The following is a 10,702-nucleotide window of genomic DNA, read 5'->3' as shown; positions in this document are numbered from 1 at the left end:
ATATGTAGCCCATTGTCTTTGAACTGTGCATCCACCAGTGCTGCCCTAAGACAAATAAAACACTAAATAACGTTATATATCTATTTTAAAACGAGTTAGGGCCAAAGCTGACTTGTTTGCACGTTTTATATTATATCAAAATACAATACAAATGTATAGCGTAAAATTAAACGGCTAAAAACTAAACAAAATGCAGCAAACTAGCTGGTGAGACTTCCACAGATAAGCTAATTAATCTAACGTTAGATGTCTCCAATCATTACAATAAGTACATTTTAATAAACACTATGTTATTCATCCCAAATAAGTAAAGTTTTCTAAATACAGTCATAGGAAATGAAAGTCAACTAGGCATACGAGAGCTTTCATGGAGTGGAAATCACGATGTAGCATAATTAAGGTACTTTCAAATAACATATTTCAATGCATGATATAGCTAATTCATTTATTGTTAATTTCAAAGTAGTTATTAAAAATGCTAGACAGCGTGTTAAGGTCTTATCTATGGTCCATGTCTGATTTTCTGTCACAATACAAAGTTGTGTTGTTGGAGAATGAAACAGTTTTATCACACTTAATAAAAACTTTCAAAAGAGAAGAAAAAATATGCAATTAAATAAATAAAATATAAACTATAAAACACAGGGAACATAAATGTCGTCTGAATCAAATGTCACACAAGAAGGAGATTGGACAATAGGAGATTTTTTATTAAACAATAGCTTTTATATAAAACAGTGAAGCTTTATAAAATATTTAAACACCATTAAAAGCTGCAGAACAAGTTTAAATGTTACAGTTTTATACTAAACGTCAGCAAAGTGTGCACATGTCGACACAACCGACATTTAAATTATGTTTTATTTACCGTCATCGAAACTAAAAGGTTCATTCTCAAAATGCAAAAAGAATGCTCTTTCTTCAGTTTCAGTCATTATAAAAACAACAAAATAACCATTAAAACGCTTTAAAATGTAAAATATAATAATACAGAACATTTAAGATCGCAGGAAGTATCAACAGACTTCAACCGGTCGCTCCATCAAGATGCCGGTCGACTTCTGGCCGTCAACACTTGAACGATTTTAACGATTTCTTGTTTTCTGAATGGACGGGAAAAAAAGAACGTTACAAAATAAGATTATTTCTATTTTTTAACAGTAAAATATGGTGGATGCCGAGTTTGCATTCAGAGAAAATGCCATTTGAACTTATAATAGATTTATATTTCCACTTGGACCACTGCGGAGCAGAAAACAGTCATAACATCTGTAAAAGTGTAAGAATAAAAAGGTTTTTAGGTCGAGTACCTTCTGGACCGAAGTCCAGCTCGGTGAGACATTTGATGTGAGACGTCGTCGCGGCTTCTTTCCACAAGTCGTCTGACGAGAAGACAGATGCAGCGCGTGAGGATTTCATCTTCCAATAATTCATCTCTTCCATCTCTCAAGTTTGAGAGGAAGAAGAGGGATAAGAGAGAGGAGAGGAAGAAGAGGGAGAGGAGGAAGAAGAGGGAGAAGAGAGAGGAGAGGGAGGAGAGGAAGAAGAGGGAGAAGAGATAGGAGAGGGAGGAGAGGGAGGAGAGGAAGAAGAGGGATAAGAGAGAGGAGAGGAAGAAGAGGGAGAGGAGGAAGAAGAGGGAGAAGAGAGAGGAGAGGGAGGAGAGGAAGAAGAGGGATAAGAGAGAGGAGAGGAAGAAGAGGGAGAGGAGGAAGAAGAGGGAGAAGAGAGAGGAGAGGGAGGAGAGGAAGAAGAGGGAGAAGAGATAGGAGAGGGAGGAGAGGGAGGAGAGGAAGAAGAGGGATAAGAGAGAGGAGAGGAAGAAGAGGGAGAGGAGGAAGAAGAGGGAGAAGAGAGAGGAGAGGGAGGAGAGGAAGAAGAGGGAGAAGAGATAGGAGAGGGAGGAGAGGGAGGAGAGGAAGAAGAGGGATAAGAGAGAGGAGAGGAAGAAGAGGGAGAGGAGGAAGAAGAGAGAGGAGAGGGAGGAGAGGAAGAAGAGGGAGAAGAGAGAGGAGAGGGAGGAGAGGAAGAAGAGGGATAAGAGAGAGGAGAGGAAGAAGAGGGAGAGGAGGAAGAAGAGGGAGAAGAGAGAGGAGAGGGAGAAGAGGAAGAAGAGGTAGAAGAGGTAGAAGAGGGAGGAGAGGAAGAGGGAGAAGAGGTAGAAGAGGGAGAAGAGGAAGAGGGAGAAGAGGTAGAAGAGGGAGAAGAGGAAGAGGAAGAAGAGGTAGAAGAGGCTGTCGGAGGGCTTTACCTGAGATGCGTATGTTCTCGTAGGTTCTGGCTTTGAGTGACAGCTTACATGTCCTGGTGTAACTTGACGAGTGGGCGGGTCCGGCCACGTTGCTCGTGAAGTCCACCTCCACCTGACGATGACGCCGGGACTTGGAGGCCTGAGAGACGCGGTTAAAAAACACACTTTTAATATTGTTTAAATGCATTAATAAACATTCTCCCCCAAAACAAAATCGTACATAATGAAAGAAAACGTGTAATAATGAGAACGTGGACGCACGAACCTCCGCTGCCTCTCCGTAGGCCTTTGACTTGAGGAAGGCGAGGCGCTGGGCTCTGTTGGAGCACTGAGAACACAAAACAGCTGCTCGGTCAACAGCGCCGCCCTCTGGACAAAGTCGTTATTACAGCTTTAATATCCCTTCAGAAGAATGGAGGTAAAGTCTCGCGACCTGCAGCTCACCTCCTGCTGAGAGGACGTCCCCTCACCGGCCTCTTCGACTCCATCGGCATCCTGGCGGCACACGTCGTCACGACAACAGTGGAACAAAACACAGCGATGTAATAATAATAATAATAATAATAATAATCCGAAAGCATTCAAAATACCCACACGGTTGATTTTAAGTCTTACCCTCCTTGAGGATTTCATCTTCCAATAATTCATCTCTTCCATCTCTCAAGTTTGAGAGGAAGAAGAGGGAGAAGAGAGAGGAGAGGGAGAAGAGGAAGAAGAGGAAGAAGAGGGAGGAGAGGAAGAGGAGAGGAGAGGGAGAAGAGGAAGAAGAGGAAGCAGAGGAAGAGGAAGAAGAGGGAGAAGAGAGAGGAGAGGGAGAAGAGGAAGAAGAGAAAGAAGAGGGAGGAGAGGAAGAAGAGGAAGAAGAGGAAGAAGAGGGAGGGAGAAGAGGAAGAAGAGAGAGGAGAGGGAGAAGAGGAAGAAGAGGAAGCAGAGGAAGAGGAAGAAGAGGGAGAAGAGAGAGGAGAGGGAGAAGAGGAAGAAGAGGGAGAAGAGGAAGAAGAGAGGAGAGAAAGAAGAGAGAGAATAGGAAGAAGAGGGAGAAGAGGAAAAAGAGGGAGAAGAGGGAGGAGAGGAAGAAGAGGAAGCGGGAGAAGAGATAGGAGAGGGAGAAGAGGAAGAAGAGGGAGGAGAGGAAGAAGAGAGAGAAGAGATGAGAGGAAGAAGATAGAGAAGAGGAAGAAGAGGGAGGAGAGGAAGAAGAGGGAGGAGAGGAAGAAGATAGAGAAGAGGAAGAAGAGGGAGGAGAGGAAGAAGAGAGAGAAGATATGAGAGGAAGAAGATAGAGAAGAAGGAGAAGAGGAAAAAGAGGGAGAAGAGGAAGAAGAGGAAGATGGAGAAGAGGAAGAAGATAGAGGAGAGGGGGAAGAGAGGAGAGGAAGAAGAGGGAGAAGAGGAAGAAGAGGAAGATGGAGAAGAGGAAGAAGATAGAGGAGAGGGGGAAGAGAGGAGAGGAAGAAGAGAGAGAAGAGGAAGAAGAGGGAGAAGAGGATTTTAAGTCTTACCCTCCTTTGCTGCCAATCGTAGAAATCCATCACAGTGCTGCGCAGCTGTGGGACCAGGTCTTTCCGGACCAGGTCTATAGATGAATCCGCCTGCTGCACCTCCGAAGAGACAGAAGCCTTCAGCTTTCTGTAGAGCTCATCAATGTTGGACAATTCCTGCCAAAAAAACAACAACAACAACAACAAAAAACACAACACGCTTAACTTGAAACTTTTAACAGTCTACTTTTCTTTTTTTTTTAAAGTGTCAGTCGAGTTGCGTGCTCACCTCCAGCAGCTCCACGTTGATCAGCTCCTGTGGACGAGACGGTCGCTCCATGAACTCCTCGTGCACCTCCGGTCTCTCCACCTTCCTCTTCTTCTTGAAGGCGAGCTGGCGGGAGAGGAAGAGGAGGAAGAGGAGGAAGAGGAGGAAGAAACGAAGAAAGGAAAAGCACAGAGAGGGAAATAAGTGAGTTGGTGAGCTGAACGCCGTCCGCAATCAAGATTTATTGTGTTGGAACCGCCACTTCTTATATAAGGGTGATTCATAATGTACAATGTTTTATAGAACACTGAGTGAACTGTTGGTCATAAAAAATGTTTCATTCGTGAACAAATACAATTAATGAAAAACATTTTTTAAGTTTTCTGAATCTATTGATTTACAAAATAAGATTTTAGAGGGTAAACATTTCACGAAGGCTATTATCTGTAATAATAGTTGAATAAAATGTTTGCTTTTTTTTGGGGGCGTAATCTGTCGTAATAATAATGGTCCAAAATTGTATTGAAAAATCTCACGAGGAACGACGTTGTGTAAAATCCTTTCTTAGAATAATCGTGGCCAAATCAGTCAGACATTTATTCTTAAATATTGTTAATATTTCTAACATGATTCCTTCATCTTTTCACAACGCTGTTGGGGAGCTAAGACGCGAGTGAAGAAGCACGTTAGCCAAATGGAAAGCACCCTTGAGCTAACGGGATGCTGGGAGGAGACCTCAAAACCACCGCAGGACCCCAGTGAACCCAACTCCGGGTCACGACCCAGACCGTCAGGGTTCAACGGGACCATCCGATGTGAGCGCGTGTGGACGTCAGGTAGACAGCTCACCGTGGTGGGCATGGCAGCGAAGCTGAAGGCTTTGTCGGACGCCAGCTTTCGGAGGATGTAAACCACGTCGTGGTGCTGAGCGTTCACCGCGTCCTTCTCAAGCTTCTTCACGTTTTCCCAGTCCTTCAGCGCCAGCCGGATCTGCAGCCGGAAAACACAACAAGAACGTGACTTCGACTTTCAAACCGACGTGTGGCCCGAACCCCTCTGGAGACCCGTGTGCCGCGTCCCTGACCTGCTCCGGGGGCGAGGCGATCTGACACTGATACAAGCTGTACAGCAGGTAGAGTCCTCCCACTTTGATCTGGAAGCTGTACGGAGGCATGAAGAAGCCGTAGGCGGTGTCCAGGACCAGACGGCTGAACGCTCGCCTCTCTTGGTGGTTCACGGTGCCGCTGCAAAACAACGACATGTGACACGCTGCGTTTGATGAGGAAAACGTCTGATTAAGCCACACCTGATGAAACCATTGGAGGATCCCATTCTGCACTCTGGATCACAACCCAGATATTTAGGGTTTAAAGTGAATATCCAATGTGAGCGTGTGTGTTGATGTCAGGTAGTTATCAACATGCATTTAGAAAATATCCTGAAATGGGCTATTCTGCATAATGAGTATTTTAAGTATATTTTTATGCTTATATATTTGTACTTTAATTTAAAACTGGAATTTTACTTGCAACAGAGTATATATATATATATACACCGACAGGAAGCTTGTTAATTTCACCATGGGATCAATAAAGTTGCCTTTATTCATAATAATACATCTTCATATTTGTTGATTATGTTATTTTATTTTGTTTTAATAATCTCAATCTGAAAAAAAAACAATTAAAGTTAAAACTAGAATAAGATTTGCCTCTAAAATGCAGTATAGCAGAAGTAAAAAAAGTACTAGAAAATGAAAATACTAAATATCTCAATTAAATGCACCTCGTTGTTTTCCACCACTGCTTATATAAGAAAATAAAGGTGATATTTGATTGGTGAACTTACTAGAAAATCTGTGAGAACTGCATTTCTCTCCATATTTTGGAGAAGGTCTCGAAGCGGACAGAGTCGGTTATCTGGAAGCGGCTCAGCAGCTCCGCGCAGTCCGACTTCACCTGCTTCCGACAGAGGTCCATCTCACGGCCGCGTCCTCCGACCGGCGACCGTTAAAACCAATTAAAAGCACGATCAACGACTAAATTAACGGACGCACGCATGATGTAAACAAGACACACGACTCAAAAACGACCGTCGACGGTTTAGTGCGTCATCAGTACCCGACGTCTTCGCCTGCCTTCGCGATGCCTTCAGGTACCGTCGCGAATGTAACTGTATTAACACATACGGGTATTACTTTTATTATATAAAACACACACTGATGTTCTTCAAGCGTTTAACAACCTAAATTGGTTTGATTGATTTGAGTGATTAATCAAATCCTAATTATCTTTCAGAATCCTAAAAGGATAACTTTAATCTGATTCTTAATCCTGGTACCTGGACGCACCAACCGGATATGCGCGACTAACATCCGGCGGAAGTAAACAAGCCTCGGCTGACGTGGAGCTGCAGACTTGTGACCAAACAGCCAGAGAAACCGGACCTACTGGAACCGAATCGGCTGGTTTTAGGGGAACATTCATCCTTATTTCTGTATTTATTAAATGGACTCTTGTTAGTGTCGTCTGAACTCCCGGGATTAGCTAACGGCCATCGTTGAACGACACCTCCCGAGCAAAATGGCGACAGCAGCGGAGGAGGAGGCCAACCGACCGTTCGCCGGGCTGTCGGACGTCTCCATCTCGGAGGACATCCCGGTGGAGGGGGACATCTCGGTCCCCGTCGGCCCTTCCGCCCGGCGGGACGACGAGTTCTCCACGCTGGACGAGCCCGTGAAGGAGACCGTCCTGCGGGACCTGCGCGCGGTGGGGAAGAAGTTCGTCCACGTCCTGTACCCGAAGCGGAGCACCGCGCTGCTGCGGGACTGGGACCTGTGGGGCCCGCTGCTGCTCTGCGTGACGCTGGCGCTGCTGCTGCAGGGCGGCGCGGCCGACAGCGACTACCAGGGGGGCCCGCAGTTTGCTGAGGTATAATCATCATCATCATAATAATAATAATAATAATAATAATATAGCTTTAAATGGTAGTCAAGACACTTTACATGGTTGAAACGCAATAACAATGGAAACGAGAGAGATTACAGAAACATACATATCTAGCATCACAGGATATATATATATATATATATATATATAGTAAAAGTCCTTGAGTAAATGCATTGAGTTGCTTTCCACCACTGATAATACTATTTAAAGTTTATATATATATATATATATATATATATATATATATATATATATATATATATATATATATATATATATACTGATAATACTATTTAAAGTTTATATATATATATATATATATATATATATATATATAAACTAATGGAAAGCAACTCAATGCATTTACTCGAGGACTTTTACTTCAAGTATTTTATGCTACTTTATACTTCTACTCTACTAACTTACATCTCAGAGACCACGTTAATATTATAGTGCTACTTTTTAGTGTAAAAACAGTACTTTAACTTATGGAGAAGGTCTGGATACCTCCTCCATCACTGCTATTTATTATTATTATTATTCTGCTACAGCTGTTTTATTCTAAAAGTTACATTTAAGCACTATCAACACATTTTGGACGTGACAGTTGTTGTGCTCAGAGTAACATTCATCGGGCTAACAAGCTAATTTGAACTGTCATGTTTTATATGCCAGTGAACCAGACTGGATTACCACCTGGGTAAAATAATGACGTTTATTTTTAATCGGGAAGTAAAACCACTAAGATAAACTAAGATGTTTCCAGCTTTGGTCTGCGGCTCATGACAACTTTATTTGATCATTATGAATCTCTCTTTGGTCTTTAAATTATCAGAATATAGAGAAAAATAAAACAGTTCCTTAATGCGGAGATAAGATCTTCAGATTGCTAGTTTTTATTCAACCAACAGCCCAAAGTCCAAAAGGTTTCTGTTTTTTTTACGGCATAAGATAAAGAAAATAAAAACCCTCCACAGTTAAGAAGCAGGATTTGTAGAAGGTTTTGCATTAATAGTTTCTTATGAAATGTATTAAATCTCTCCTCTCAACACTAACATGTCGACGTTTAAAAAATCAATTGTTCAGGTCTTCGTCATCGTCTGGTTTGGCTCCATCATCATCACCATCAACTCCAAGCTGCTGGGCGGCACCATCTCCTTCTTCCAGAGCCTGTGTGTGTTGGGATACTGCATCCTGCCTCTGACGGTGGCCATGGCCGTGTGCCGGATCGTCCTCGTCGCCGGCTCGGGGTCCGTCAGCTTCGCCGTGCGGCTGGTGGTGGTGACGGCGTCCTTCGGCTGGTCCACCTTCGCCTCCACGGCCTTCCTCGCCGACAGCCAGCCGGCCAACCGCAAGGCGCTGGTGGTGTACCCGGTGTTCCTCTTCTACTTCGTGATCGGGTGGATGGTGCTGACGTTCTCGCCGTCACAGTAGAAGAGAAACGAAAAGGAAAGTGTTTGTTCAACGGACAAAAAAAAGACTGGGGAGGTTTCTTTTTGTTTTGTTTTTGTGGAGTGAAAGAACTCCGATAAACACCGGTTTCTGCCTTGGAATGAAGACGAATGACTACTGAAGTGACTGAGTGTTTCTGGGCCTCCGATGGAGCATTTAGACTCATGGGAGACACACAAAACAAATGTTTTCAGGCAAAGCAAGGGCTCCGACTCGGAGCCAGAGAAGTCCGCTGGACGCTGTGCTGCAGATGAAAAATTAAGAAGCTCATGAATATGTTGCATAGGCTTGTAAATATAAATGCTCTATGAATGTTTCAACTAACAGGGCTTTAAATATTATTCTCATTATATTCCTCCGGGTATGTTAGAAACCTCATAGTGTCTTCATGACACTCTTTATTAAAACATCCTCAGCTTTTCATTCTCCCGTTGTCGTCGATGCTTTCATGCAGCTCGACTGTTGGTGAGCAACTCCGGCAAAATCTGGTTCTACTTTTCCTTTTGCAGCAAGTTTCTTTTTGTATTTTGGGGCGTATTTTAGTTTTTTTTTTAGTGGACGGGTGTGACTGGTGTTGTTGGCGTGCAACAAAGTTCTCCCGTCGGACTCCGGCTCGGTTCCTTGAACCCCTCCCTCTGGCCACCAGTTAGATTAGCTTAGCACAGAGACTGTGAACAGCTAGCACGGCTCTTAGCACCGTAGCAACACCTCTGAATCTCTAAATAATGAACACCTTGTGTGTTGTTTGATTGAAACCTTTATGAATCGGGTAATCACCCGAAGGGGTGGACACTGAGCTCCATCTTCTCATCAGTCTCTCAGGAAGAAAGGGAAGAAATGTCAAACTCTTTCTTTCAGAGTATCGTCTGAAACTGACACTTGGGAGTGCGTGTAGTTCTGTTTAAACTTCTGTGTGTTTGCACAGGCGGTCGTGTCCACACATGTTCTTCGGTGGGTAAATTCTTTAGCACTCTTGGTCAGAAGGTGAATTTTATGTCACGCAGATGGATGCACGGACACTAATTTGGATTTAGGAAGTAAAAACAAAGTAGTAACCGAGTCTGATTATCAGGCGATTTCCTGTCGCACGCCGGCGGTCTTCTGTTCAAGCGCAACTTCCATTAATTTTTTTGTCTGGGTCATTGCATTGTGGGAGATGAGAAAAGAAAGAAGCTCAAACAGCGTTAAAGAAGTCAGAAGATTTAGGAGAGTTATGAGACGCATTTAAAAACAGACTAGATTAGTTTGTCTTTTTCTGGAGGATAACAACAAACGTCTCAACGTGGTTTTTAGCCGACATCCCTCCAGAATTTAAGAGTATTTAAGAGCTTCTTAACCCTGGAGGGAGAAATGAGCTCTGGGGGAACCAGAGAAAGGACTTCCCCCTCCGTGTTCAACCCCCAGCCCAACGCTCACATTCTGTTCTCATGCAGACTTTAACGCTTCCTGCAGAGTTTGGAACGGCATTCTGGGAAATGTAAGACATCCCCAACTGATGTCGAAGAGGATGCAGCAGGTTCATGAAGAAAGGAAATTGTAACACTCATTATAAAAGATTAGATGATATCATGATTTTGTTTGTAAACGTCAAAGTGATGTGAATCACATTCTGATACTTCCTCTGCGTGACGACCTTTGACCCCTGCTCGGTCGACATAACCTGTTCTTTGTGTTCTCTCGCATCACTGGGGCTTTCTTTGTTGAATTCCTTTAATTTATATGTATTAGGTTGCATCAACAAATGAGAAAGATTAAAATATATTTCATCAACTGTGATTTGTATGTATATATTTTTCTGTTTTCTCATCTAAATCATGTACATGTTTTATGCTTTGCTTTGTTACATTATTTTACAATATTTAAGGACATTTTTCTTCACAACATTCTATCAAAGCTCTGTATGCAAACCTGATGATTTTTTACTGCAGTATTAATGTTCCTTCGGTTAAAAAAACACTCAAATCGTGGAAGTTATTTAAAATCAGGCCACAAAAACATTAAATACTATTAACAGAATCCCATTTTCTATTAATGCAAGCTTTAGTTCTTCACTCTCGTATGACGAATGTTCTTGAGAAAAAAAACCTTAAAATGTAAAAAATATTCTGAAATATAACAAATACGATAAAGACAGGTTGAATTCTAAATATTGTCAAAAATGCTAAATTAACCCAACACTTAATTATCTCCAATTACATGTCGTATAACATCATTACATTTCTTTATGAAATTAAATGAATTACATTAAAAATAAATTGTTCCATTAAATTATATTATTGAATCAAAGCGAAATGTATTAAAA

At 42.5% G+C, this 10,702-nt stretch overlaps 2 protein-coding genes across 3 annotated transcripts; one reads left to right on the top strand and one right to left on the bottom strand.

Annotated features, from left to right (window-relative positions):
* Positions 1-689: 689 nt before the first annotated feature.
* Positions 690-6,335, bottom strand: snapc1b (small nuclear RNA activating complex, polypeptide 1b). Of its 2 annotated transcripts, none has more exons than XM_034562873.1 (10): positions 5,849-6,335; positions 5,085-5,244; positions 4,850-4,990; positions 4,022-4,126; positions 3,754-3,909; positions 2,696-2,746; positions 2,517-2,620; positions 2,252-2,390; positions 1,311-1,382; positions 690-1,103 (listed from the first exon to the last, which is right to left on the bottom strand). In XM_034562873.1, exons 1-10 carry the CDS (start codon positions 5,977-5,979, stop codon positions 1,086-1,088), a joined length of 1,077 nt encoding a protein of 358 aa, XP_034418764.1. In that variant the 5' UTR covers positions 5,980-6,335; the 3' UTR covers positions 690-1,085. The 2 variants fall into 2 exon arrangements, with proteins under 2 accessions (XP_034418764.1, XP_034418765.1); XM_034562874.1 differs by having other exon boundaries at positions 2,517-2,579; positions 5,849-6,118.
* Positions 6,336-6,356: 21 nt separating this feature from the next.
* yipf6 (Yip1 domain family, member 6) lies at positions 6,357-10,176 on the top strand. Its single transcript, XM_034562888.1, has 2 exons — positions 6,357-6,930; positions 8,035-10,176. Exons 1-2 carry the CDS (start codon positions 6,583-6,585, stop codon positions 8,380-8,382), a joined length of 696 nt encoding a protein of 231 aa, XP_034418779.1. The 5' UTR covers positions 6,357-6,582; the 3' UTR covers positions 8,383-10,176.
* Positions 10,177-10,702: the final 526 nt, after the last annotated feature.

The sequence above is a fragment of the Cyclopterus lumpus genome, chromosome 22 (genome assembly GCF_009769545.1).
Source record: "Cyclopterus lumpus isolate fCycLum1 chromosome 22, fCycLum1.pri, whole genome shotgun sequence".
Classification (NCBI taxonomy): domain Eukaryota; kingdom Metazoa; phylum Chordata; class Actinopteri; order Perciformes; family Cyclopteridae; genus Cyclopterus; species Cyclopterus lumpus.
The sequence above is the reverse complement of the archived record's forward strand: the minus strand, read 5'-3'. Positions and strand labels throughout refer to the sequence as shown.

Excerpts from the sequence above, each read along its gene's own strand:
- snapc1b (XM_034562873.1), bottom strand. The coding sequence starts at position 5,979 with ATGGACCTCTGTCGGAAGCAGGTGAAGTCGGACTGCGCGGAGCTGCTG. Across the intron at positions 2,621-2,695 it reads GGACGTCCTCTCAGCAGGAG|AGGGCGGCGCTGTTGACCGA; the intron begins GTGAGCTGCAGG and ends GACTTTGTCCAG. Across the intron at positions 2,391-2,516 it reads CCTACGGAGAGGCAGCGGAG|GCCTCCAAGTCCCGGCGTCA; the intron begins GTTCGTGCGTCC and ends CGCGTCTCTCAG.
- yipf6 (XM_034562888.1), top strand. The coding sequence starts at position 6,583 with ATGGCGACAGCAGCGGAGGAGGAGGCCAACCGACCGTTCGCCGGGCTG. Across the intron at positions 6,931-8,034 it reads GGGGCCCGCAGTTTGCTGAG|GTCTTCGTCATCGTCTGGTT; the intron begins GTATAATCATCA and ends TCAATTGTTCAG.